General features: G+C 36.7%; 1 protein-coding gene across 1 annotated transcript; it reads right to left on the reverse strand.

Annotated features, from left to right (window-relative positions):
- Window positions 1–22,049: 22,049 nt before the first annotated feature.
- Window positions 22,050–23,799, reverse strand: med31 (mediator complex subunit 31). Its single transcript, XM_059525644.1, has 4 exons — window positions 23,701–23,799; window positions 23,364–23,438; window positions 23,025–23,121; window positions 22,050–22,775 (listed from the first exon to the last, which is right to left on the reverse strand). Exons 1-4 carry the CDS (start codon window positions 23,720–23,722, stop codon window positions 22,562–22,564), a joined length of 408 nt encoding a protein of 135 aa, XP_059381627.1. The 5' UTR covers window positions 23,723–23,799; the 3' UTR covers window positions 22,050–22,561.
- Between the last annotated feature and the right edge of the window lie 711 nt (window positions 23,800–24,510).

Here is a 24,510-nt window from a genome sequence, read left to right on the forward strand (position 1 = left end):
TTAATCCACTTATCCAATGCATTTATGGTATTTTATTAATTTTAACAATTTATAATGTAACCAGCCCATGTGGCTCCTTCACCAGCCATGTAAGAGTATAAGATAAGATATATTATTTGCTGACAGAATGCAATACCCTAAATAAATAAATAAATAATATAAAATGAAAACCTTAAACATAAGAAAATAATAAGGCTAGGCAGAATGAAGATGGTATTACCATATATGTAATGCTGCCTAGTTGATACAATTAATAGTATCAATAATAATAATAATAAACATATGTATGACTATATTCAGTTAAATAAATTACCCAACATAAAGCGTGAGCATGCTAGCTATAAGACCAATCAAATGAATGGAAGACCAGCCTAATGGTGTGTGAGAGAGAATAACATTACATTAACAAACTTCAAATTCCATTAACAAACACTGGCTGAAAGCATTATATACTGTTCTTGCATGACATGGCTGATCATATGATTTCAGCCATCTCTAGAAGAAGCTTTATCTAGATAATTTCTGTGAATATCAGTGAACACCATTTCACAAAAAAATATTATTTATTTGAACTATAAATTTACTTTAATCTACTAAACTGAGATAGCAGTTTACAGAAAATTAAATTAAATTAAATTTATGCATTTAATAGATGCTTTTATCCAAAGTGACTTACAAAGGCTGTCAATTTTTACCTATCATGTGTTCCCGGGGAATTGAACCCCCAACCTTGCGCTTGATAGCGCAGTGCTCTACCAATTGAGCTACAGGAACACTAAAAAAGAAGAAGAAGAAGAAGAGGAAGAAGAAGAAAAAGAAGAAGATATATAAAATATAAATATAATACAACCTGATCTGTCATGACTCATCAGAAACTCTCTCTCAATTGAATCATCTTCAAATCTTAAAGAGTCACACAGTTAACTACAATCTGGTCAAATATTAAATAAAGGAGATCATACTGTACATGGAAATTAAAACTGTTACATATTGTTACTTGGCCAGTGTCTGGGACTTCACTAACAAGATAAAACTTAACAAAATAAGTAAATAATTAAGTTAAGAAGCAAATAAACGGATCAATGATATTCTGATTCACTGTTTATGTATGTAGGTATGTATGCATTTATTTATCTTCTTTGTCTTTATTTCTTTCTTTCTTATTATTATTATTATTTGCAGTTTAATTAATAGTGAAAATATATAAGACACAAGGGCATGGAAAAGTACATGGGATAGAAACAGGAACATTATGCACCTTTTACAATATGGAACACATGCTCTCACAGACACAAATTACTCTTTTGTTACAGAATTTGTCAAACAAAATCAACTACCATGCAGAACACACACACATATGAAGGAATGACACCATAAAACAATCATCAATCCAACAAATAAGCACACACACACACACACAAAACATTTAACACCAAGTTCAGGTCACCTAATAATCTGAAAAAAAAAAAAAAACATCTCAGCTTACTTTTGTAACCATGGTTCCCTGAGTAAGGAACTAAACATTGTGTCTTCTAGGGGTTACTATGGGGAAACGCCTCATCATGATCGGCGTCTGAAGCATACATACAAAAACACCAACAACATGTTGGGCAGCAACAGCTCATAACTTCACTACCGGTGCGACTATAGTATAAATAGGCTCTGGGAGAACATGTCATCCAATTCTTCATCTAAATCGTAGCAAGAAACCTAGAGGATGCAGTGTTTCGTCCAGTACTCAGGGAACCATGGTTACATTAGTAACCTGAGACGTTCCCTTTCAAGGGTACTTCAAACTGTGTCCTTTAGGGGTCGCTATGGGGAATGGTATACCCATACTACCATGCTGAGGGGAGTCCATGCCAGAATCATGGCGAGCACCAAGTACCAACCTACCATAGCTATGAAAGCTGCCCCTGGAACGTAAAGATGGCTGTCAGTGACATTATCCCCTACGGCCAAAGGCCTAGGCTACATACCCCAAAACTAACCAGTTATACCCAGAGCTCCTGGGCCTGGGGTAGAACTCAAGGCTTGGAATCAGGAATGGATTCCTTTAAGGGGATATGACAAAGAGCCTAGTATCATACAAAGTCTTCGCCTGTTACACACGGTCTACCACTTGCTCTGCATAAGCTTGCTGAAGGAACTGTCTCAACAGAACCCTGATAGAAACACTCTGTTAAAATTGTTTTCCAGATGATACATAGGTGGAGTTGTGCCCAAGGTGCTCGGGGCTGTAACCAGCTCAAGAAATGGAACAAAGCTACCGTGCATAACCCTTACCATAACAGAATTTTAGAAAAGAATGCAAAGTACTAGTGTAATTATGACTTTAGAAAGTGCACAAAGCCTGAACCAGGATACAATATCGTCAATCTTATGTTTGTTATCTGGCTCGGATCGGTGTTCATCTTCAGTTCTCTGTTCACAGCAGTTCAGTCAGTGTACTGTTTGAGTAAATTAATTACTCCGGGATATTGGTTTGCTTTAACTCAGAGGGAGTGTCAGCCACATTAAAAAAAGTTAACAGCTTAAGTCATTTGTGGATTAATGCTTATTGGAGACGTGAACCGTTTCAAACGATTCGTTTCGATTTAGTGAACTAGTTCAAGAAGATTCTGTTACATCGAATGATTCGTTCGCGAACCTAATATCACTAAACTGCTTTTGTTTTGAACAGTCTCACAACAGACCTGGAAGAGAAGACAATGCTGAATAAAGTCATAGTTTTTGCTATTTTTGGACCAAAATATATTTTCAATGCTTCAAAAAATTCTAACTGACCCTCTGATGTCACATGGACTACTTTGATGATGTTTTTCTTACCTTTCTGGAAATGGACAGTATATACCGTATACAAAGTTTCAATGGAGGGACTGAGAGCCCTTGGACTAAATCTAAAATATCTTAATCTGTGTTCCGAAGATGAACGGAGGTCTCACGGGTTTGGAAAGACATGAGGGTGAGTCATTAATGACATTATTTAGATTTTTGGGTGAACTAACCCTTTATATGCAATGTAAGTCACTTGGAATTTAAAAAAAAATAAAAAATGAGAGGTTACCTGATTTTGAAGATACAAGCCCTGCAGCTGATACATAAAGGCAGCCTGTAGTGTTTTTTTTTTTTTTTTTTAAGCAAATAAGAAAATTGTTGTTGGAAACTGGCAAGAAAACATAACTAAATAAATATATAGTCACAAGCATGGTGTGCGGTAACAGGCAAGACTTCAAAGAATTCCAATAATCACTTTAATAATCCACAATAGGTAATTGAGGCAGGTCAGGAACACACACCAGGTAACATTCACAATACTTGACAAAACAGAACTGAACAGGCTTGGCTTTAAGTACAGATACAAATGGATACTTAATTGAACTCAGGTGAACAGAATGACACAATCAGACACGAGGAGAAATTAAGATCACACTAAGCACATTGGGAATGAAAACACAACAAGACAGTTCTGTGGTGTGACATATATACATTTCTCATTATTTATTCATTCTCATGTCATTCCAAAAGGTAAAGAAGATATTTCAGGTAAAGGAGATATTTTCCCTAAAACACAAAATACTTTGGCAACTGTCAAGCTCCAAAAAGGCTAAAAATAAACACAAAACTACAACAAAAGTTGTTAATGTGACCCGTGTGAAGTATTCTTGCCAATTCTTTTAAATCATAAAATTTTTGGTGAACTGTTCCTTTAATGTTTGTGAATGTTTAATGATAATTGCAGTGTAATTGATAGTGTGTAAAAAAGTTTAATATGTCACTTACAGGCAGAGCAGGCATGAATATTTTTACATAGAGTTGTGAAAGACTGTTGAGAGAAAAAAAAAACAATCACACACAGTTAAAGAATCTGGTTTAAATCAATGTATTTCATAATATTTGCATAATTTACTACCACCGTTTTGCTAAACAGGAGCAGCGGGCAGCGAGCAGGATGGGCTCTGTGTTGATGAGCAGTGCCCAGCAGGGGAAACAGGCCAACAGGACGATGAGAATCCCTCTCTGCAGTATCACACCCACCCGCTTCAGGTTATTACCGCCAAATGTCTGGAGGACATAATTAAATTCAAATGACACCTGAGTAGAAATTACACTCACATTATGATCATTCCATATCAGACCTGTGAGATTAGTGTATCACATGCAGATGCCGATCCAGAGCCAATGGAGATGTCAGTCACATTAATAACCTGTGAGCAAAAAGGTTGTATTTACAAATGCAATGAGAGTTTTAATGATTGCCATTATGAAGTTATGTTGTGAATTCACAGCAATAGCCAGTGCCACACCGTCCAGTTCAGTTTTCCCCAAGCGTCCACAGAACACAGTGCTGATGAAGCTGATCAGAAAGATCATCAGCTGAGATATAAACTGCACGAAGAGGAGAACATTTAATGTATTACAGTTACAACCCGAATTCCGGAAAAGTTGGGACGTTTTTTAAATTTTAATAAAATGAAAACTAAAAGACTTTCAAATCACATGAGCCAATATTTTATTCACAATAGAACATAGATAGCATAGCAAATGTTTAAACTGAGAAAGTTTACAATTTTATGCACAAAATGAGCTCATTTCAATTTTGATTTCTGCTACAGGTCTCAAAATAGTTGGGACGGAGCATGTTTACCATGGTGTAGCATCTCCTTTTCTTTTCAAAACAGTTTGAAGACGTCTGGGCATTGAGGCTATGAGTTGCTGGAGTTTTGCTGTTGGAATTTGGTCCCATTCTTGCCTTATATAGATTTCCAGCTGCTGAAGAGTTCGTGGTCATCTTTGACGTATTTTTCGTTTAATGATGCGCCAAATGTTCTCTATAGGTGAAAGATCTGGACTGCAGGCAGGCCAGGTTAGCACCCGGACTCTTCTACGACGAAGCCATGCTGTTGTTATAGCTGCAGTATGTGGTTTTGCATTGTCCTGCTGAAATAAACAAGGCCTTCCCTGAAATAGTTGTTTGGAGGGAAGCATATGTTGCTCTAAAACCTTTATATACCTTTCAGCATTCACAGAGCCTTCCAAAACATGCAAGCTGCCCATACCGTATGCACTTATGCACCCCCATACCATCAGAGATGCTGGCTTTTGAACTGAACGCTGATAACATGCTGGAAGGTCTCCCTCCTCTTTAGCCCGGAGGACACGGCGTCCGTGATTTCCAACAAGAATGTCAAATTTGGACTCGTCTGACCATAAAACACTATTCCACTTTGAAATAGTCCATTTTAAATGAGCCTTGGCCCACAGGACACGACGGCGCTTCTGGACCATGTTCATATATGGCTTCCTTTTTGCATGATAGAGCTTTAGTTGGCATCTGCTGATGGCACGGCGGATTGTGTTTACCGACAGTGGTTTCTGAAAGTATTCCTGGGCCCATTTAGTAATGTCATTGACACAATCATGCCGATGAGTGATGCAGTGTCGTCTGAGAGCCCGAAGACCACGGGCATCCAATAAAGGTCTCCGGCCTTGTCCCTTACGCACAGAGATTTCTCCAGTTTCTCTGAATCTTTTGATGATGTTATGCACTGTAGATGATGAGATTTGCAAAGCCTTTGCAATTTGACGTTGAGGAACATTGTTTTTAAAGTTTTCCACAATTTTTTTACGCAGTCTTTCACAGATTGGAGAGCCTCTGCCCATCTTTACTTCTGAGAGACTCTGCTTCTCTAAAACAAAGCTTTTATAGCTAATCATGTTACAGACCTGATATCAATTAACTTAATTAATCACTAGATGTTCTCCCAGCTGAATCTTTTCAAAACTGCTTGCTTTTTTAGCCATTTGTTGCCCCCGTGCCAACTTTTTTGAGACCTGTAGCAGGCATTAAATTTTAAATGAGCTAATTAAGTGGATAAAAGTGTAAAATTTCTCAGTTTAAACATTTGCTACGTTATCTATGTTCTATTGTGAATAAAATATTGGCTCATGTGATTTGAAATTCCTTTAGTTTTCATTTTATTAAAATTTAAAAAACGTCCCAACTTTTCCGGAATTCGGGTTGTAATAATACATTTTCACTAACTGTCAGTTAAAATTCACTATAAGGACTTAATTTGACTCTACTGCATCTTTAGTCACATAAATGATCTTTGCTCTCAGCTAAACTGAATATGGCACATTAAATTGATTTGAAAATATAATTAATAGATAAATTCAATTAAAATGATATAATTAAAAATATCCATTAACACCAACATGGAAAAAACCTATATAAACATATATGTTTCAATATAGGTTTTGATATAGGTTTTTAATATATAGACATATATAAAATTGGCCGGTTTTCTTTATTATATATACATATATGTACATATATGCACACATATATATGTACACATATATGAACATATATATGTACATATATGCACGCATATATTTACACATATATGTATATATATATATATACACGTATGTACATATATGCACACATATATGCACACATATATATGTGCACAGGGCCGTGCAGAGACCTTTGGAGGGGCAGGTGCTCAAAGTATAAAAGGGGCACATGGAACAAGGCTTTAAATGGCACTGTTCAAAATATCAATACAGCAATATATTGTGATGCATTCCTTGCTGATTCGCGTATCGATATGGATGATTATGTATTGATATGGCAGCAAATGCTCTGATGCAGTTTTGAAAAAGAAAAAATAGAAAAGACAATTTTAAGTTTAAAAGTTAAAAAAATATTTTCTTTCCCCCTAATAATAGCTCTGGGATCAGAAACTGAAATGTCTTAAGTTGTCCCAACCTGATGGCTTTTTCTTCTCTGTTCTACTAAGAACAGCTGTTATAGTAAAAACTATAGAAAACACTTGTGCCTCTACATTTTCCTCTTTCTCACCAGCCTCTGTCTCCTGGCTTGCTGTTCCCTGCTCCCTTTCTGTCACTTGTGCCTCTACATTTCCCTCTTTTTCTTCCTCTGTCTCCGTCTCCTCATCTGGGGCCCGTTTCACAAAGGAGGTTAAGTGAAAACTCTGAGTATGTTTACCCTGAAATGAGGGAAACTCTTGGTTTTCTGTTTCAGAATGGGAGGTTTGTCAAACCTGAGAAAGCAGGGTAAGTCAAGCCCGTTTCTGAAAGAGAGGTAACTTACACTCAGAGTCAGTTACCATGGTAACTTGCACTATGAACCTAACCTGGTTGGGAGCAGGTTTTCTTCGATAAACCCAGAGTTTATTTCGGTCTCCTCCCCCTTTTTAAACACTTCATTAATGCACGCTGGAAAAATGCTCTTCTTACTAAGTGTTTTTTCTTCTTCTTTTTTTGCCCAAGTACAAATATTTAAAAAAATTATAAAATAAAGATTGATTTTCTATATAAGAAAATTATATAAGAAATTTTGTCTTGTTTCCTGGGGGGGGGGGGGGTCTAAATTAAGTGCATTTTACTTAAGCAAAATTATATGCCAGTGTGGTAATAAAAATAATCTTAATGCAAATGGTAAACCTTATTCTGAGTGTCTATTATTAAGAGCAAATCTACTGTAGCTCCGCCCTCCATCGACACATAAGGTTAAATATGACACATGTGAATAACGGCTTCAGTGGTGTAGGCACTAGGCAGTAATGTTTTTGGCATGGAAACTAGCTTGTAACGCGATTGATTGGGTTAGAGTCCGGCTTTTGCCGAGCTCATTCTTCTCACTTTTCCCATCACATGTCACATTAGAATGTATTTTCAATAAAAATGAACAAAATGTTCTAAAAGTGGAAGTAAAGTGCCTAACGAGTGTTTAATAATGATACAACTATTTATAATTGTAATAAATATAATCATTTACGATATGTTATTATTGCATCCTGTTAATGTATAACAATACTGAGGTGCAAATGTATTTGCCAGTATAAAGTATAACTAGCATCTAATTATTATTTACACTTAGCCTTTTGCAAAGAACTGCTACTTTTACATGGTAAATAGAATATATCACAATTTTCACTGTACATTTTTTTCTGTAAATAGCATCTAGAGCTACTTGCACTTAGACTACTGTAAATAGGATCTATCGCTAAGAAAGTATGTTAATTCCACTTAGTGTAAATAGCCACTGCCGTATTTTTCTTACTCTATTGGCAGATCATTTGTAAAATAAGAAAAATACACTTAAAATATTATTATTAATATGATTATCTTATATATATTTTTTGCCCATGAGATACCATAAAATGATTAGTTATTAATTCATTAATCTAATGTTCTGCCAGTTTTCACCTGTGATATTATAACACTGATAAGAATTACATTTGTATCAGTCTGAAGTATGCAGATGGATTTTTGGCAGGAGCTGTTGCCATGAATCGTAATATCGGCGCTCCATTGATACTGGCTTTTTATAGTAGTGGTGCACGTGCTTAACTCAGAGTCAGTCAATTTAGAGTTGATTAAACCAACTCATTTCAGCTGTTCTGTAACCAAAAACTCAGAGTTTCCCATCTCAGGGTAAGTCAACTCAGAGTTCAAGTTTAAACTCAGAGTTGGTTGAACCTCCTTAGTGAAACGGGCCCCAGCTCTATTACATTCAACTCTCTGTCCATTTAGAAACAAGGCATAATTTACTATTTCAGCATTAATCTATTATTTTAACCATCACTACTGTCTACTCTTGCACCTAATCAATAAGTCCATCTTAAATATTGATACAAAACATTAAACAACTGATACACTGGAATATAGTGATTAATGTTATTATTACTGTTGCAGTTTTTGTTGTCTAAAATGTAACACCTTTGCAATGTAAACAAATAACAGGCTACAAGTGTTATTCATCTACTTCACACTGCACTTTGATGTCAGGTGTCAGATGTCAAAAAAAAAAAAAAATATATATATATATATATATATATATATATATATATATATATATATTTGTGTCACATTTAAATATAATTATATTTCAATTTATTTCTTAATTGTTTTTATTTTTATAATGATAATTCAGAGAATGAGAAAATCTGAATAAACCTTACCAGTGTTCTGATAATTATTTTTAAGGCACTCTATGTTTTAAAAAATAAATAAATACTGTAATATAATACTAGTTTAGTCAAATAACATAAAAAAGACCATACCCCTCGATGCCTGTGAAACTTTTCTCCCTCAAACAGCACGCTAACGTTACTCTACACTACAGACTACACACAGCAATATAAACAACATATCTGCATGTTCTCACATCACATCATTCTTGTAAAATAATAATAAGTAAATAAACATCAAAATCACTTCGCTGAGAATGAAACACCACTTACCAGCTGCCGCGGTGTTAATAATATCCTCTAGCAAATAAAAAATGCGCGTGCAGCTTGAGAGGAATCGCCCCGCTCGGAGGAGGTCGTCGTCATCAGGTGAAAAGTCATCATGTGGGTCATTTTATTTACGGCTAAATTATTATTAATAAATTTTACTAATATTTAGTTGGGCATGGGCAGGCATTCACAAAAGGGCATGTTATTACAAAAAAATTGAGGAAAATTTGCTTTGACAAAACGTGCCTGTATGTGCATACATATACCTATAGGAAGTACTTACCACGAGGGAAGTCGTGGCCTAACGCTTAGCAACTCGGACTTGCAATGGAAAGGTTGTGAGTTCGAGTCTCGGGCCGGCAGGAATTGTAGGTGGGGGGAGTGCATATACAGTTCTCTCTCCACCTTCAATACCACGACTTAGGTGCCCTTGAGCAAGGCATTGAACCGCGCGCTGCAGCATAAATGGCTGCCCACTGCTCCGGGTGTGTGTTCACAGTGTGTGTGTGTGTTCACTGCTCTGTGTGTGTGCACTTCGGATGGGTTAAATGCAGAGCACGAATTCTGAGTATGGGTCACCATACCTGGCTGAATGTCACGTCACTTTCACTATATATATGCACCTATATATTCACCTATAATAGTAAAATTAAAATCCATAGCTGCTAGGCAACATAAATAAAAGTCCAAAATGTAGAAATGTACATTATTTATTTACAAGAACAATCAAATAGTACAAGAACAAAAATAAGACAAAAAACTGAACAGAATTTTTTTTTTATCTTGTTGCTCTTCTCAGCTCCGTGAGCTTCGAATTAATATGCCTATCAGCGCATGACTCGCCCCTAGTCAAACACCACTACGTCACGTAACAGCAACAAAAACATTAACAAACACTGAACGATTGTATTTTTTATTAACTAACATTAACACGGATTAATAAATGTATTGTTCCATGTTCGTTTGTGTACCACGCGCAAGGTTTATCAGCAAATCCATGTCTTCTCCGTTTTAAGTGTATCTCTGTGGCAGAATTACAGCGCCATATGCTGGTCTGGTATTTATACTACATCGGTTTCGTGTGGACGCGGATATTTCTTGAGACGAGGGAAAAAAAGATCGGGAGTAAGCTCCGTCTCCGTGTGGACGGGGCCGAAGAAGTAACGTGTACTTACGGTTATGGATAGAAATGTAGCGGAGTAAAGAGTACAATATTTGCCTCTCAAAATGAGTACTCCCCAAAAATGATACTCGAGTAAAGTACAGATACCTCAAAATTGTACTTAAGTACTGTACTCAAGTAAATGTACTCCATTACTGTCCGGCTCTGTATATCATGTTAATATATTGCCATAGTTAAATTCCATAACATGCCAATTACATGTGATACCAATTTCACGTGTTCTTGCATAATTTTTTTTCGTTAATTCTTAGTTTTTGCCTTGATAATAGAATGAGCTAGATATGAGCTAGGCATCATGTATGACAGTCAAAATTAGAGATGAGCAACAAAATGAACAGATCCTGCCATTAGCTATATAGAAGACATATCTTGTATGTATAGGAGACCTATATTTCCTGTATATGCACATATATGCACCTCAATTTTGCCTATATGTGGCATATGTATGCATATATGCAACATATATGCAGTTTATATACGCATATATGCAGCATATATACGCATATATGCAGCATATATATTATCATATATGTGCATATACACTGCATATAGGTTTCATATATGCGCATATATCCACATATAGGTTCTTTCCATGTGGGCAATTCAATGGTGTATCTCATTTACTTTTGTCAACTTAATATTTACACTTACTTAATTTATTCTTTAGAATTTACTGGTAACACACTTCTGATTTTTCTTAGACGTTCATCATAAATAATCTGTGACTTCGACTGAGCAACATAACATGTCTTATGTCCTGTTTTGGGTATCCATTTATCTGGGTTGCTGTGTTAATACTGGCCTTTTCCATATCTGAAGCCAGCCCCCTGTGACAACAAAGCACTTTTACTTGGTTAACTATAAAACAAACATATCTATATATTAAATTAAAATCGCTACCTTAAAAGTTTTTTTGTTACAGGGATTCTTTAAAAAAAAAGAAACACTTTGAAATCTGTCTGGCTGAATCTTCTTCCTGTTGTAGTACACAAAGTTAGTATATAAACAGCAGTCAGTGCATGTGCTGGTCAGGTTTCATTAAAGGGACATGTAAGGGAAACAGGTCAATTTAGCTCAAAGGGAATCATTTAAGATTTAAAGGGAATTTGAACAGAATCACTGTTTCACGGCTGGTCACTGAGATGCCCTGCGATTCACTGAACTAGCTGTTTAACATCAAATCTGCACTGGATATTAATATCCGAACTATAGTGAAAACACTATTAATTAGCACAGTAACAAGATCGGGAGTTTAAGACATTAACTTGTAAGCACAAGACACAAGATACTTCTCTTTTGAATATGAATAAGGCTGTATTAGATAAATCTAAGACCTATAAACTAATCTAACACATAAGCACTGGTGATGGGTCCCGGGTCCCGCTTTTATGAAATTATTTGGCCCGCCCCGGCCCGCCCTGCAAATAAAGTAAAATTTCTTGACCCACCCCGTGCATCGGGGACATCACGGAAGTTACGTTGCTACTTAGACCTTCGTATCGTAACCTTATCAATATAGGCTATAGGTAATTGCACTATGATGGTTCGTTCGTGAACAAATCTTTTAGGTGAACGAATCGTTCTCGTTTACGTAATCCACTGACCATAGGCAGTAAAAGACTAATTTCTCGTTCAATGAAGTTCCTCCCACAGCAGCGCGCGAGCGCGGCGCTATTAGCAGCGCATGCGCAGCTCGTGAACAGCAACAAAACTACATTAAACTAACAGATCTCTCTTGTGCAAACACTCATTAATACAGTCGAGTTCAGTATTTACTCTCATTATCAGTGTATGACTTTGCATAAATTTTTTTTCTTTGGATGTTCACAAATATTTTAATTAAATTAATTTTTTTTTCATTTGGTAAATCTGACATTTACATTTTACAGTTTATTACTGTTTTTCCTTTACTTAACGGCAACAAACTGTAGAAAAACACTTTTTTTGCTGGCAACCATTAATTTACAGCAACAAACTGTGGAAAAACAGTTATTTACTGGCAGCAGGGGTGCCAGTAAATAACTGTTTTTCTACAGTTTGTTTCCTGTAAATTAATTACAGTTTATTACTGTTAAATTATTTTTCATGCTGTTTTTTCTTCATCTTAAATCTTTAACCCTTTAAACCCCACAACAAAATCCTCAGTTTTAAATGAACACTTATAATGTGTGCATACTACAGATTGTTTGAGTAACACTGAATCAGTGAAGTTAATGAGATAATTCTTTGATTAATTGATGATTGAGCATTAGAGATGAACACCTGCTATTAACAAATAGAATCACTGAAGGAAAGAGAAACACAAGAACTACAACTGACTTCAGCCACAGCCTTCAGAAATCAATTGAAATCAGCCACAGCCTACAGAAATCAATTGAAATAAAAAAATCCATCAAATCTCTCAAGATCTGATTGAACAACTCCTAAAACAGCTTCACCAGATTCACATTACTAACCAGACTGACTTTATTTCTGTCAGAGGTCTACAGAAGATCTTATTGAGAGTTAAATAGGTTTAGGTGTTTTTTTCACTACCATGATGGAGATCAGTGTTTACTTTAGTTGGGCTCTTGAACGTGACTTTTCAAGAACTAAGGTTTTTTTTAACATGCTGTAACAATGCATCTTTGGAACTTGTTATAGCAAAAAAAAAAAAGTCGACAGAAGAATAAAATCTGGTATTGTTGTTTATTGATTGACAAGAACAAACACTCTATTATTTCTAATCCAATCCCGTGTCCCGTCTCTTATTGATACTACAGCAAAATAAGAAACCCTTCTGAGCCTTAAGTTATGAAAGACTGTTAAGAAAATTTCACTCATAAAAAAAAAAAACCTTTGCTGAAATTTAGACAGAAACATCAAGAATCAGCGTATAAATCACAAAAATGGTGACAATCGACAAAATAAATAAATAAGTTCTGAACATCACAAAACATGCTACTAAAACTTAAGACAAAAGCAAAATTATAAGCACATAAGAATTCAGGAAAATAATTGAACAATTCAGGGGCATAATTTATTCATGCCGCAGTGCATGCTGGGAGTCATGGATGAGTTTTATCCTGTGCTGGTACCCAGCATGCATTGCATCATGAACCTTTTGATTGTCACCATTGTTGAGATTCATATCCTGATTGTTGATGTCTCTCTTTGAGTGTTGCGGACACTGCTGCCCAAAATATTTAAAACTCAAACTGTCATTAAATCCATATGTTCTGGTTGTCACATTACGGTTCTATCTTATAAAATTGAAGAAACAAAAAAATTGTGTAATTCACTCACATATATCAACAACAAATTAATATTTGATTACTATAGCAACACTTTAAGTCAGTCAGTCTAGTAGATCATGCCTGACAGAAACAGCCATAATCACTTGACCGTTAAAATTAATATTGCTGTAACAGATGTATCATAAAGATACAAATATAGCAATGAAACAAAATTTAAAGTACAAAAGTCAAGGGTCAGGAGCACAACTAAAGTAAACACTGATCTCCACAATGGTGACGTCAAACGAAACAGTAACATTATCATCTAAATCTCTGTAATTCTCAAGATCTTTTGATCTCTGATCTGACAGAAATAAAGTCAGTCTGGTTATTAATGAGTGAAGTTGGTAAAGCTGTTTGTTGATTGTTTAAATCTTCAGTTGATATCATTTAAGGCTGTGGCTGAAGTCAGTTGTAGTTCATGTGTTTGTCTTGTTTCTTTTTTCTTCAGTGATTCTACTCGTTAACAGCAGCTGTTGATCAGTGTCTGAATTCACTCATTAGTTATCATTCTCTCCATCAGGTGGAATATATTAGTAAACTCATGTAGGGAATAGTGAATGAGGGTGTAGGATGTGATTTGAAACACAGTTGCTGAGTGTCGACTGTGAACGTTGTTAATTTACGATATATAGCAGCAGGCTACATTCTCGAAAATGATTAATATTACCCAGAATGCACTGTTTTAATGAAAAACAGTATGTTACTGTCGAAATTTGGCCGTTTTTTTACAGCGATTTTTAACAGTGTAGGGCCGCTACTCTTCACGCTTTATATGTTAACCTTGGGAGATATCATCAGGAAACATGGTGTTAGCTTTCACTGTTATGCTGATGATACTCAGCTCTATATTTCTTCACGGCCCGGTGAAACACACCAATTTGATCACAATCTTTCCTTAGAAAGCCACGTTTCTATCATTTGTAAAACTGCATTTTTCCATCTCAAAAATATATCTAAATTACGACCTATGCTCTCAATGTCAAATGCAGAAATGTTAATCCATGCATTTATGACCTCAAGGTTAGATTATTGTAATGCTTTATTGGGTGGTTGTTCTGCACGTTTAGTAAACAAACTACAGTTAGTCCTAAATGCAGCAGCAAGAGTTCTTACTAGAACCAGGAAGTATGACCATATTAGCCCGGTCCTGTCAACACTGCACTGGCTCCCTATCAAACATCGTATAGATTTTAAAATATTGCTTATTACTTATAAAGCCCTGAATGGTTCAGCACCTCAGTATTTGAATGAGCTCCTTTTACATTATAATCCTCTACGTCCGCTATGTTCTCAAAACTCAGGCAATTTGATAATACCTAGAATATCAAAATCAACTGCGGGCGGCAGATCCTTTTCCTATTTGGCGCCTAAACTCTGGAATAACCTACCTAACATTGTTCAGGAGGCAGACACACTCTTGCAGTTTAAATCTAGATTAAAGACCCATCTCTTTAACCTGGCTTGCACATATTAATATGCTTTTAATATCCAAATCCGTTAAAGGATTTTTAGGCTGCATTAATTAGGTAAACCGGAACCAGGAACACTTCACATAACACCCTATGTACTTTCTACATCATTAGAAGAATGTCATCTACGCTAATATTTGTCTGTTTCTCTCTTTTTCCAAGGTCACCGTAGCCACCAGATCCAGTCTGTATCCAGATCAGAGGGTCACTGCAGTCACCCGGATCCAGTACGTATCCAGACCAGATGGTGGATTAGCACCTAGAAAGGACCTCTACTGCCCTGAAAGACAGCGGAGACCAGAACAACTACAGCCCCAGATACAGATCCCCTGTAAAGACCTTGTCTCAGAGGACCACCAGGACAAGACCACAGGAAACAGATGATTCTTCTGCACAATCTGACTTTGCTGCAGCCTGGAATTGAACTACTGGTTTCGTCTGGTCAGAGGAGAACTGGCCCCCCAACTGAGCCTGGTTTCTTCCAAGGTTTTTTTCTCCATTCTGTCACCGATGGAGTTTCAGTTCCTTGCCGCTGTCGCCTCTGGCTTGCTTACTTGGGGTCACTTCATCTACAGCGATATCGTTGACTTGATTGCAAATAAATGCACAGACACTATTTAACTGAACAGAGATGACATCACTGAATTCAATGATGAACTGCCTTTAACTATCATTTTGCATTATTGACACACTGTTTTCCTAATGAAAGTTGCTTTGATGCAATGTATTTTGTTTAAAGTGCTATATAAATAAAGGTGACTTGACTTGACTTGACTTGATTACCTACGTGCAGAAAAAAATAATTTAATAATTAATTAATAATTAATCATATAAATAATTGTTAAGATTGATTGTGTTTAATGCCAAGAAGAATTATAGTGGCTGTTTTTACCATTTATTTTGGTTAGAAAAATAAAAAATAAATAAATCGGTAAAACTCGGTAAAACGGTATTTGGCTTAACTCTGCCAAAAATGTCCTCAAAATAGTTAAAATGTTGTCTCACAGAGTTAAAACCAACACAATGTAATAAAACATGCTTCATAGATAAAGGGTTTTGGCAGAAGCAACATGTTTGGAGGATCTTCTAGTTTTAAAATTAATGTGTCATCCTGGCAGTGGTGTATAAAGTACCTGAAAGCCATACTCAAGTAAAAGTACAGATACCTTTCAAGAAAATGTCTTTGGTAGAAGTTGAAGTCACCATTTAGAATATTACTTGAGTAATATGTCTTAAAGTATGTGATATTTATTGTACTCAAATACAAAAATGCCTTGAATTTTTAGCCTTTTAATAGACTAATAAATAGGGGTAGGAGAGAAAAAAAATCGATGCATTTCAAACAAATTCTGGATTGAATCTGAGAATTTCAGAAACGATTCTAAGTTTAGTTTTTAAACATAGGCACGATGAGATGACACTGAATTTGCTTTAGAAACACCCGTACCATGCTTACAATTGCTTACAATTCCTCACACACATACACCACTCAAACTGGTAAAATAATCTTTCATAAAGTTGAACTGAATAATAAAGACATTTGTGGACATCACTGCACAGGATGCGCTGTGAGAGATAAGTGCTTTACACCTGAACTGTGTGTTCTCGCCCTTCTGTATTTTCCTTATAAATGCTATACAAAGTCATAATTTATGTGGTTTAGAATGCAGTGGATTTACAGAACATATTTAAAATGTGAACTCCACTAACAGAAGGCTGTAGTTAGTTACTAGTTACTTTGGGTCATATATACTGAGCCTATTTTTATTTAGATATATAGATAAAATGTATGTAATGTATGTGTGCGTGTATAAATGTACATATTTCATCAGCCTTTACTCCAATTTATGTAATTTATTATAAAACCCTGTCTGTTTACTTAAGTAACAGATACAGGTGTCATGCCATAACATTTTTAATACGACTGACTTTATATTAAATGTGAATCTAACATTGAAAGTTAATGTGATATAAAAAATGCTACTAATCTTTCATTGTTCAGAAAGAGAGCAAATAACATTTACATTATTAAAGATCATTTTCACTGACAGTCTAGAGTTCAATCACTCTCAGAAACTCCCATTAAAATCACAGAAACTGTTAACACTGTGAAATCAATATCTTAATTATAGATTCGTACACACATCTGCACTTTGTTGTTTCTGATGAGAGAATTCACCAGAAAGAGGTCTCCAGTCAGCGAGCGAGTGAAGGAAGAACCGGCATTTTAGCGATGACTCATCTGAACGCCTCTGATTGGCCATTGCATTCAAAAGCTCACAGGGAATCTTGTGTGATTGGTTATAATGTGCAGTGCTGTAAAAATGCATCTATCTCTGGCTCGGCGCCAGCAAGCGATCACAAATCTGAATTTAGCAGCTGATGATATGACTTGCTGAACATACTCGCACCGATGTGATTGTATTAAAATTAATAAAATCTTAATGGGCTATTTTTTGTCTTTTGGAAGTTGCATTCAACTTGATTCCCCTCTGTTATAAGCCACACACATACAACAAACTAATGTCACAGTGGTATCGTGTACTGTAATCGAATGTAGCCCAAGTTATTACCTGTTAAACAGTAGACAGCACATGCGGTGTTCATCTAATAAGGATCTCCATCGCAAGCAAATAATAGCCTTTGCAGATTTGCTTTCAATTCAGTGTAGTTCCATAGCCACGTTTTCAACGTTACTGATGTTCTTAAACGTTACAACTCTGAGTGAACCGCTTTAGACGCTCAGCGCGTGCGGCAGGGAACTGAATGAATCATTCAAACTGATTCTTGAACCAATTCACTCATTTGCCAATTGGTTTGATCAAGCCTTTGAACAGAATTCACTCGAAAGAATGAATCATTCGCGAATGGGCATCGCTCATTGTCCAGAGAAAAATAGACGGCGCGTTTGGAATAAACTGAAGCATTTATAACATTTATTGCATTAAGATAAAGTAACGAGAGGAGCGTCGCCCACAGTAACGAACTAAAAGTTCAGATTTTCACCCAAAAATTTACTCAAGTAAGAGTAAAAGTACCCATCTTTAAATATACTCCAAAAAGTATTAGTTACCCCAAAAACTTACTCAAGTAAATGTAACGAAGTAAATGCGACTCGTTACTACCCACCTCTGCTTCCTAACCTACCTGAAATCTTATTAAACAATGCCAGTGAAGTTGCAACTCTCAATGGTCAATGCCAGCCAAGACGGTGAATGGGGCAGTGTCCAACCGCTATATAATGTGCTGTATTGGCAGCATAAACTGACATTACAGCAGACCTGAGCAGTGAACATGGCGGCTTACGCCATGTCTCGTTCCCATCTCCCAGGGAACCGAGGTTACAATTGAGAATGGTCTCTCAACATGGCGTTAACACCTTGGGGACTGTTATAGAACAATGCCGTGGAAGCAGTGAAGTAAAAAGGCTGAGCCTTGGCGGAGCAATTCAATCAAATACAACCCTGCAGGATTGAAAGAAGATTCCCATTTAGGGATCCAATCATGTTACTCAGAATCCATGTCTGATGGCAGGTCTCTTACTGAGAGAGAGATGCAGCGCCGTCGCCATACAAAGCTAAGACATTATAGTCATATCAAACGCATACTAGTATGTAGTAAAACAGTGCAACAAGCATGTGAGTGGCAAGGCCAGGCACAATACCATCACAAATAGAGAATGGCCGCATCGAGGTGCAACAGTCTGAACATGATGATGGCCAATCTCCATACAGAAACTAGTCGAGACCACCAGCACAGTCAAATGGCTAGTGGTTGCAGGTAGAACCATGGGTCGGACTCAACGATAGGACCAGTGCGGCTAATGACCGCATGTCCAAATTGTAGGTATTATGTATCTGTGGAGTAATGTTCTCTAATCATTTGGGGTTGGCTTATGTATATATAGAATTGTTTATTCCACTGAGTGTTTTTCTATGCAAGTGTTCTTTTAATTGAGTAATGGGTGGGGTCTATTAGGCTTGTTTAGACCCAATCAACCTAATTGAAATCACAGGGTGGGTCAGTTGATTGTAAGGCCTATATATCCCTTTATCAAATGTGTTCACCATTTGCCTGAAAAAGACCCAGCAGGGTCGAAACGTTGCCTTCTTATTAAATTTGGGAGTTAGAAGCAGTGTTGCGGAAATTATATTTTTCACTTCAGTAGTTTATTTTGTCCTGCACCTGCCAGAAAGTGGGATGTGCACACAATTACTTATTTAACAATAACGTCAACCACCCAATGTGACAGACATTGTTTGGAGACAGGCTGCCCTTTTTTGCAGCCTCTGAAGCATACAAACAGCTGCTCGGATTGCCGAAACTGAGCTGTGTGATTGACAGAAAGTTGTAAAGCCCTCACCAGACACAACAACTGATTCAGGGGAACATCCAATGAAGTCTCCAACTCTAAAATTAAAGCAGAGAGAGACACTACTTGCGCTCTATAAACAAAGTTGAGAGCAATGAAGGCACGTAGCTTGGCTTGAACGTGACGTTACAATCACCTGGTCCAACCTGCATGCAGACAGCATTCACAGAGAGCGCTAGCAAATCACCCATGTGCTTGACTGAAGCAAGGGCAAGCTGCAGCACGGTTTTAAGCGAGTGCTCCTTCAAGCCAACAATCTGAAGTGGCTCAAAGGTCGGGACGGCTAGCCCTTCCAGCACCAGAGCCAGATCCCAGGATGGCACTGTAGAGGGGCAGGAGGGTCTTAGTGTCCTTGTGCCTCTACCGACACCTGACACAGGGGCATGAGAATTGGTGGAGCATGGAGAACTGGTGGAGCACCCCCATGTAGCCCATGCTCTGTATGATCATCTGGGCTGTTTTTTTTTTTTTTTTTGTGGCGTTAAGCACAAAATCCGTCACTACTCATAGATCCTTCAATGCCTCGGGATCTACCCCACCCTCATCCAGCGATTTCTCAAGCTGTGCCTGAAAAACTTGGAGCACTGCCATTGTGTGCAGAGCCAAGATCATTTCTCCCGAGGTGGCGTACTCTTTGTCTGTGATGTGTGCGGTAAGACTGCTGGACCTTGACAGCAGCGTAGTACCTGTGTTCAGGGAGGCAGAGTATAGGTGCATGGCATCGGATTCTTCGATGCAGAATGCGCATATATCCTTGGGCTTCCACCCCATTTACATTAGTGAAGATCTCCGACCCACCAGAGTGAGTCCTTGGAGCAGCAGATTGGCGGCCTGAGTGAAGAACCAAGAATCCAGCTTGTTCTTTGCTGGTTCGTCAGGGGAAATCCCACTTTAGGCCAATATCGTTCACGGCCCTGCTGAGAATCTGGACGAGTTCATCCTGGAACGCAGCGTGTCCCTCCACTTCAGAGCGCTTTGGAGTGCAGGCCCAGTCCTTCTCAGATGTTGTTAGGGACAGCACCTTGTCAAGATTGTTGTTTAAAAGAATAAAAGAAAAAAAGCATAAAAGAAGGCATTTTAAATAATGTGGCTAAAAAAAAAACTTTTGTACTTTAGTACTTTATGCAGGTTTAGAACATAAGTAATTAAGTACTTTAAAAAATAATTACAAATTGAAAATTGAGAAATTGAAAAAATTTCAAATTGATAATTACAAATTGAAAATTGAAAAAAATATATATAATTTTTTTTTTCAATTTGTAATTATTTTTTAAAGTACTTAATTACTTATGAAAGGATATGTAAATGTAAAGAGTTTAAGATTCTCAAGTCGGTAAACTAATTAATTAATAGGTGGGGCGGGGGAAGTAGATCAAGAATCGTTCTGGAATCAGAATTGGATAGTGAGTGACTAAATATTCTAGACCTATACTTGAAATATTCCCACCCCTACTAATAAATAACATGCATGCACTCTCTGTTTGAGGTGATTTGGTGATATACTCGACAATGTTAGATCACACATCATTACAACAACATTTACCACATTATCGCACACCCCAAACTCTGCTTGAGGGGAAAAAATAAAATAATCCGTGGTTCTACTTGTTTGCACATAAGCAAAGCTGTTTTTAGGAGTCTAACTTGCAGACGCCAGACCACCGATACATCAGTGAGTGAGTGAAGTGACATTCAGCCAAGTATGGTGACCCATACTCAGAATTTGTGCTCTGCATTTAACCCATCCGAAATGCACACACACAGAGCAGTGAACACACACACACACACTGTGAGCACACACCCGGAGCAGTGGGCAGCCATTTATGCTGCGGCGCCCGGGGAGCAGTTGGGGGTTCGATGCCTTGCTCAAGGGCACCTAAGTCATGGTATTGAAGGTGGAGAGAGAACTGTACATGCACTCCCCCCACCCACAATTCCTGCCGGCCCAGGACTCGAACTCACAACCTTTCGATTGGGAGTCCGACTCTCTAACCATTAGGCCACGACTTCCCTTTTACAGAAACAGAAATGCTGTTTTGTAGTAAGTAACCAATATGCTTCAGGGAAATGTATTGGAGTAAAAGTATACATTATAATTAGGAAATGTAGTGGAGTAAAAGTTGGCTGAAATATAAAAACTGGAATCCTGGAATGACCTATACTACACCAAGTATAAACAATGTGGTCCCATCGATTGGAAAATTTATAGAAATGTATTTTTCCAACATTGGGTATAATTTCATGGAGTTTATTCATTACATATAGACCCCACTATGTTTCTCATGTATTAACACAGGAACAAATTATTGGTTTTCAATCAAAAACTGCACAAATTTCAGTCTGCCAAATAATTATTCTTCTGTAGCGGAGTTAGCTTCCTCATTTACTTTGATTCCATGGTGTAAAAATGTTCAGACAGTGGAAACAAATGTGTTGTGTTTTTCTACCTCATTTAAATGTTTTCATCATATGTAGATTCAAATTCATTTATTTATTAGATGAAGTAATGCAACAGAATTGTTGGCTTTAAAATTTGCCTTATTTTTCTTTATTGGGTATCCATTTTTGTCCAAAATGCACACAGAAACATAATACAAATATATATATATATATATATATATATATATATATATATATATATATATTTGGTAAAAGGTAAAGCATATAACATGGAGCTGGTAAAAAACTAAGTTTGATGCAGAATTTAAATACATTTCAGTTCAAATGTGTGACTTCTTTTACGATGCAAAACCAACTAAAAGACCGCTATCTAATCACTCTCCTCTTACCTTCTTAGAAGCTCTTTTACCTTTCTCTAGTTTTGTTCATAAACATACACAGCATTATGGCCTACAGAGAGCATTTTACAAGTCCAAGTCCTATTTAAATTTTGGAAAAAGCCCATTTGAAAACGTTTTAGCAAAAAAATAAAATAAAAAGGCTTTTGTCAAAGAATAATTCCCAGCAGGTGCATGTTGACTGCATCATTTGGATGTGGTGTTGCCATGGGATGGAGCCTGCGGCTGCTGTTGCTGTTGCTCTACGAGCGCTTGCTGCAGGCGTGTCCGCTTCCGTGAGTAATGCTGCCAGTGCAGGATCTGCTGTTCGTCTATGAACTTGGCACACTGCGCATTCACCAGCTCCTTTCGGAAATGCTCATACTGCAATAGCTCTAACATGTGCAGACAATGAGGATATCTAAGGAAATAAAAAGATTTAGACTGCACTGTACAGAAGTGAAATATGTAAGAGGTAAGAAATATGTAAGAAATAACTGTAAGAGGAAAATGGATTTATTGAGGAATGTCTGAACATCTTTAGCCAGCTGAGGTCAAGCATATAAAAACATGTAATAAATATATTATAATTATTAACAATTTTCACATGAAATGAGTTTACAAAATAAAATGTAACTTTTTTTCTTTCTTTTTTTATACATGAACTTACTTCAGGAATTTAGCATATTCTGGTTCTTTCCAGTAAAGTAGATACTTCAAGTAATTGACAAAAGGCTTCTCTCTCAGGTAGCCTCTTTGAGCCAAAACTGCAGAATCAAAAACAGGATTTTTTTTTTTTTTAAGATTTAAAACCACAACATGTGAAAACACACATGAACTATCTTCTAAATGTAACAATATAAATAACATGTTTCATATAAATTTAGTTATCCAAACTGCTAGAGGTAAACTAATAAGTGAAATGCCTAAATTATTTCCATATCTGCATTGCTGTAACCAAGTATTTTAAATAACAAATAATAAAAACAATGTCATTCTTTGCTCTTACAGTTCAGATAGTTTGGGTTCGCTAGGCACTGAACAAACTCCAACTCAAGCTGGAAACGGTGTCTTGCCTGATCCTCTGCGAAAATATGAATTTTGATGGTTATCAACGCTTTTTATTTAAAATAACATTGCTTGAACGAAATGCAATATATTTCGGGACAGCCCCACTTATTAATTTAATTCAGCATAATGTAAATTATATCTAACATAATATATACAGTGATATGTATACGTTTTATTACCTCACACAATAAATTCAAAACCGTATTATCGTTGTGTTTGCGGGCTAATATTAGAAAAAACAACACGTTTACAGTCACTATCAACAAATTACAAACCTGTTTCCATAACACCAGCCATGGCAGATGGCGAGAGAGAAAACGATATTGTAACAGCTAGAAAATATTTGATATTTTAATGTATATATATATATATATATATATATATATATGATTACTGAGACAACATCTTTCGTTTTGTTTGAAGAGATCTACAGTGCCGCCATATTTGTCAGAAAACCCGGGCTGGTGTCGTAAAAGTGTTTTACGACATTACACTTTCCGTCGTTGTGTGTCGTCATAGCCATAGACATATAGGTCGCGTCCGAAATCGCATACTTCCATACTATATAGTAGGCGAAAAACAGTATGCGAAGCACCTAGACGCCTCATTGGCCGCTCGACCGCACGTCAACGTCGCCGCCATATTGGATCGGGCACCTCTCATAACTCTCACATCAGGACAGAAGAAAACATACCTGAATCATCTGCAGCTTGGGCATCTACAAACCGTCACACGATAATAAAAACAGATCTCGGGGTGTTATCTTTCATAGGTAAGACTTAACCGTTATTTCTCGATGTTTTTTGGTCATTTTTAACATTATGTTGACAGCTTAATTAACCACTAGTGTCAGACTATTAATAGCGATATCGCTAACGTAGTTAGCAGTAAAAGCTGAGACTTTATAAAAATTCAAAGTTTAAATGAATTCTTATTTACGTTTATATCATAAACTAAATGGTTTTATGAGCACAATATGTACAGTGAGCAATTTGACTGTCTAGATTGTTAGTTAATGAAAATACAGTTATTCATTGTTAGTTCATGCTAATTCACAGTGCATTAACTAATGTTAACAAGCACAA

The sequence above is a fragment of the Carassius carassius genome, chromosome 36 (assembly GCF_963082965.1).
Source record: "Carassius carassius chromosome 36, fCarCar2.1, whole genome shotgun sequence".
Lineage (NCBI taxonomy): Eukaryota > Metazoa > Chordata > Actinopteri > Cypriniformes > Cyprinidae > Carassius > Carassius carassius.

Excerpts from the sequence above, each read along its gene's own strand:
- med31 (XM_059525644.1), bottom strand. The coding sequence starts at position 23,722 with ATGGCTGGTGTTATGGAAACAG. Across the intron at positions 23,122-23,363 it reads GAACCCAAACTATCTGAACT|TTTTGGCTCAAAGAGGCTAC; the intron begins GTAAGAGCAAAG and ends TTGATTCTGCAG. Across the intron at positions 22,776-23,024 it reads GAATATGCTAAATTCCTGAA|ATATCCTCATTGTCTGCACA; the intron begins GTAAGTTCATGT and ends TTATTTCCTTAG.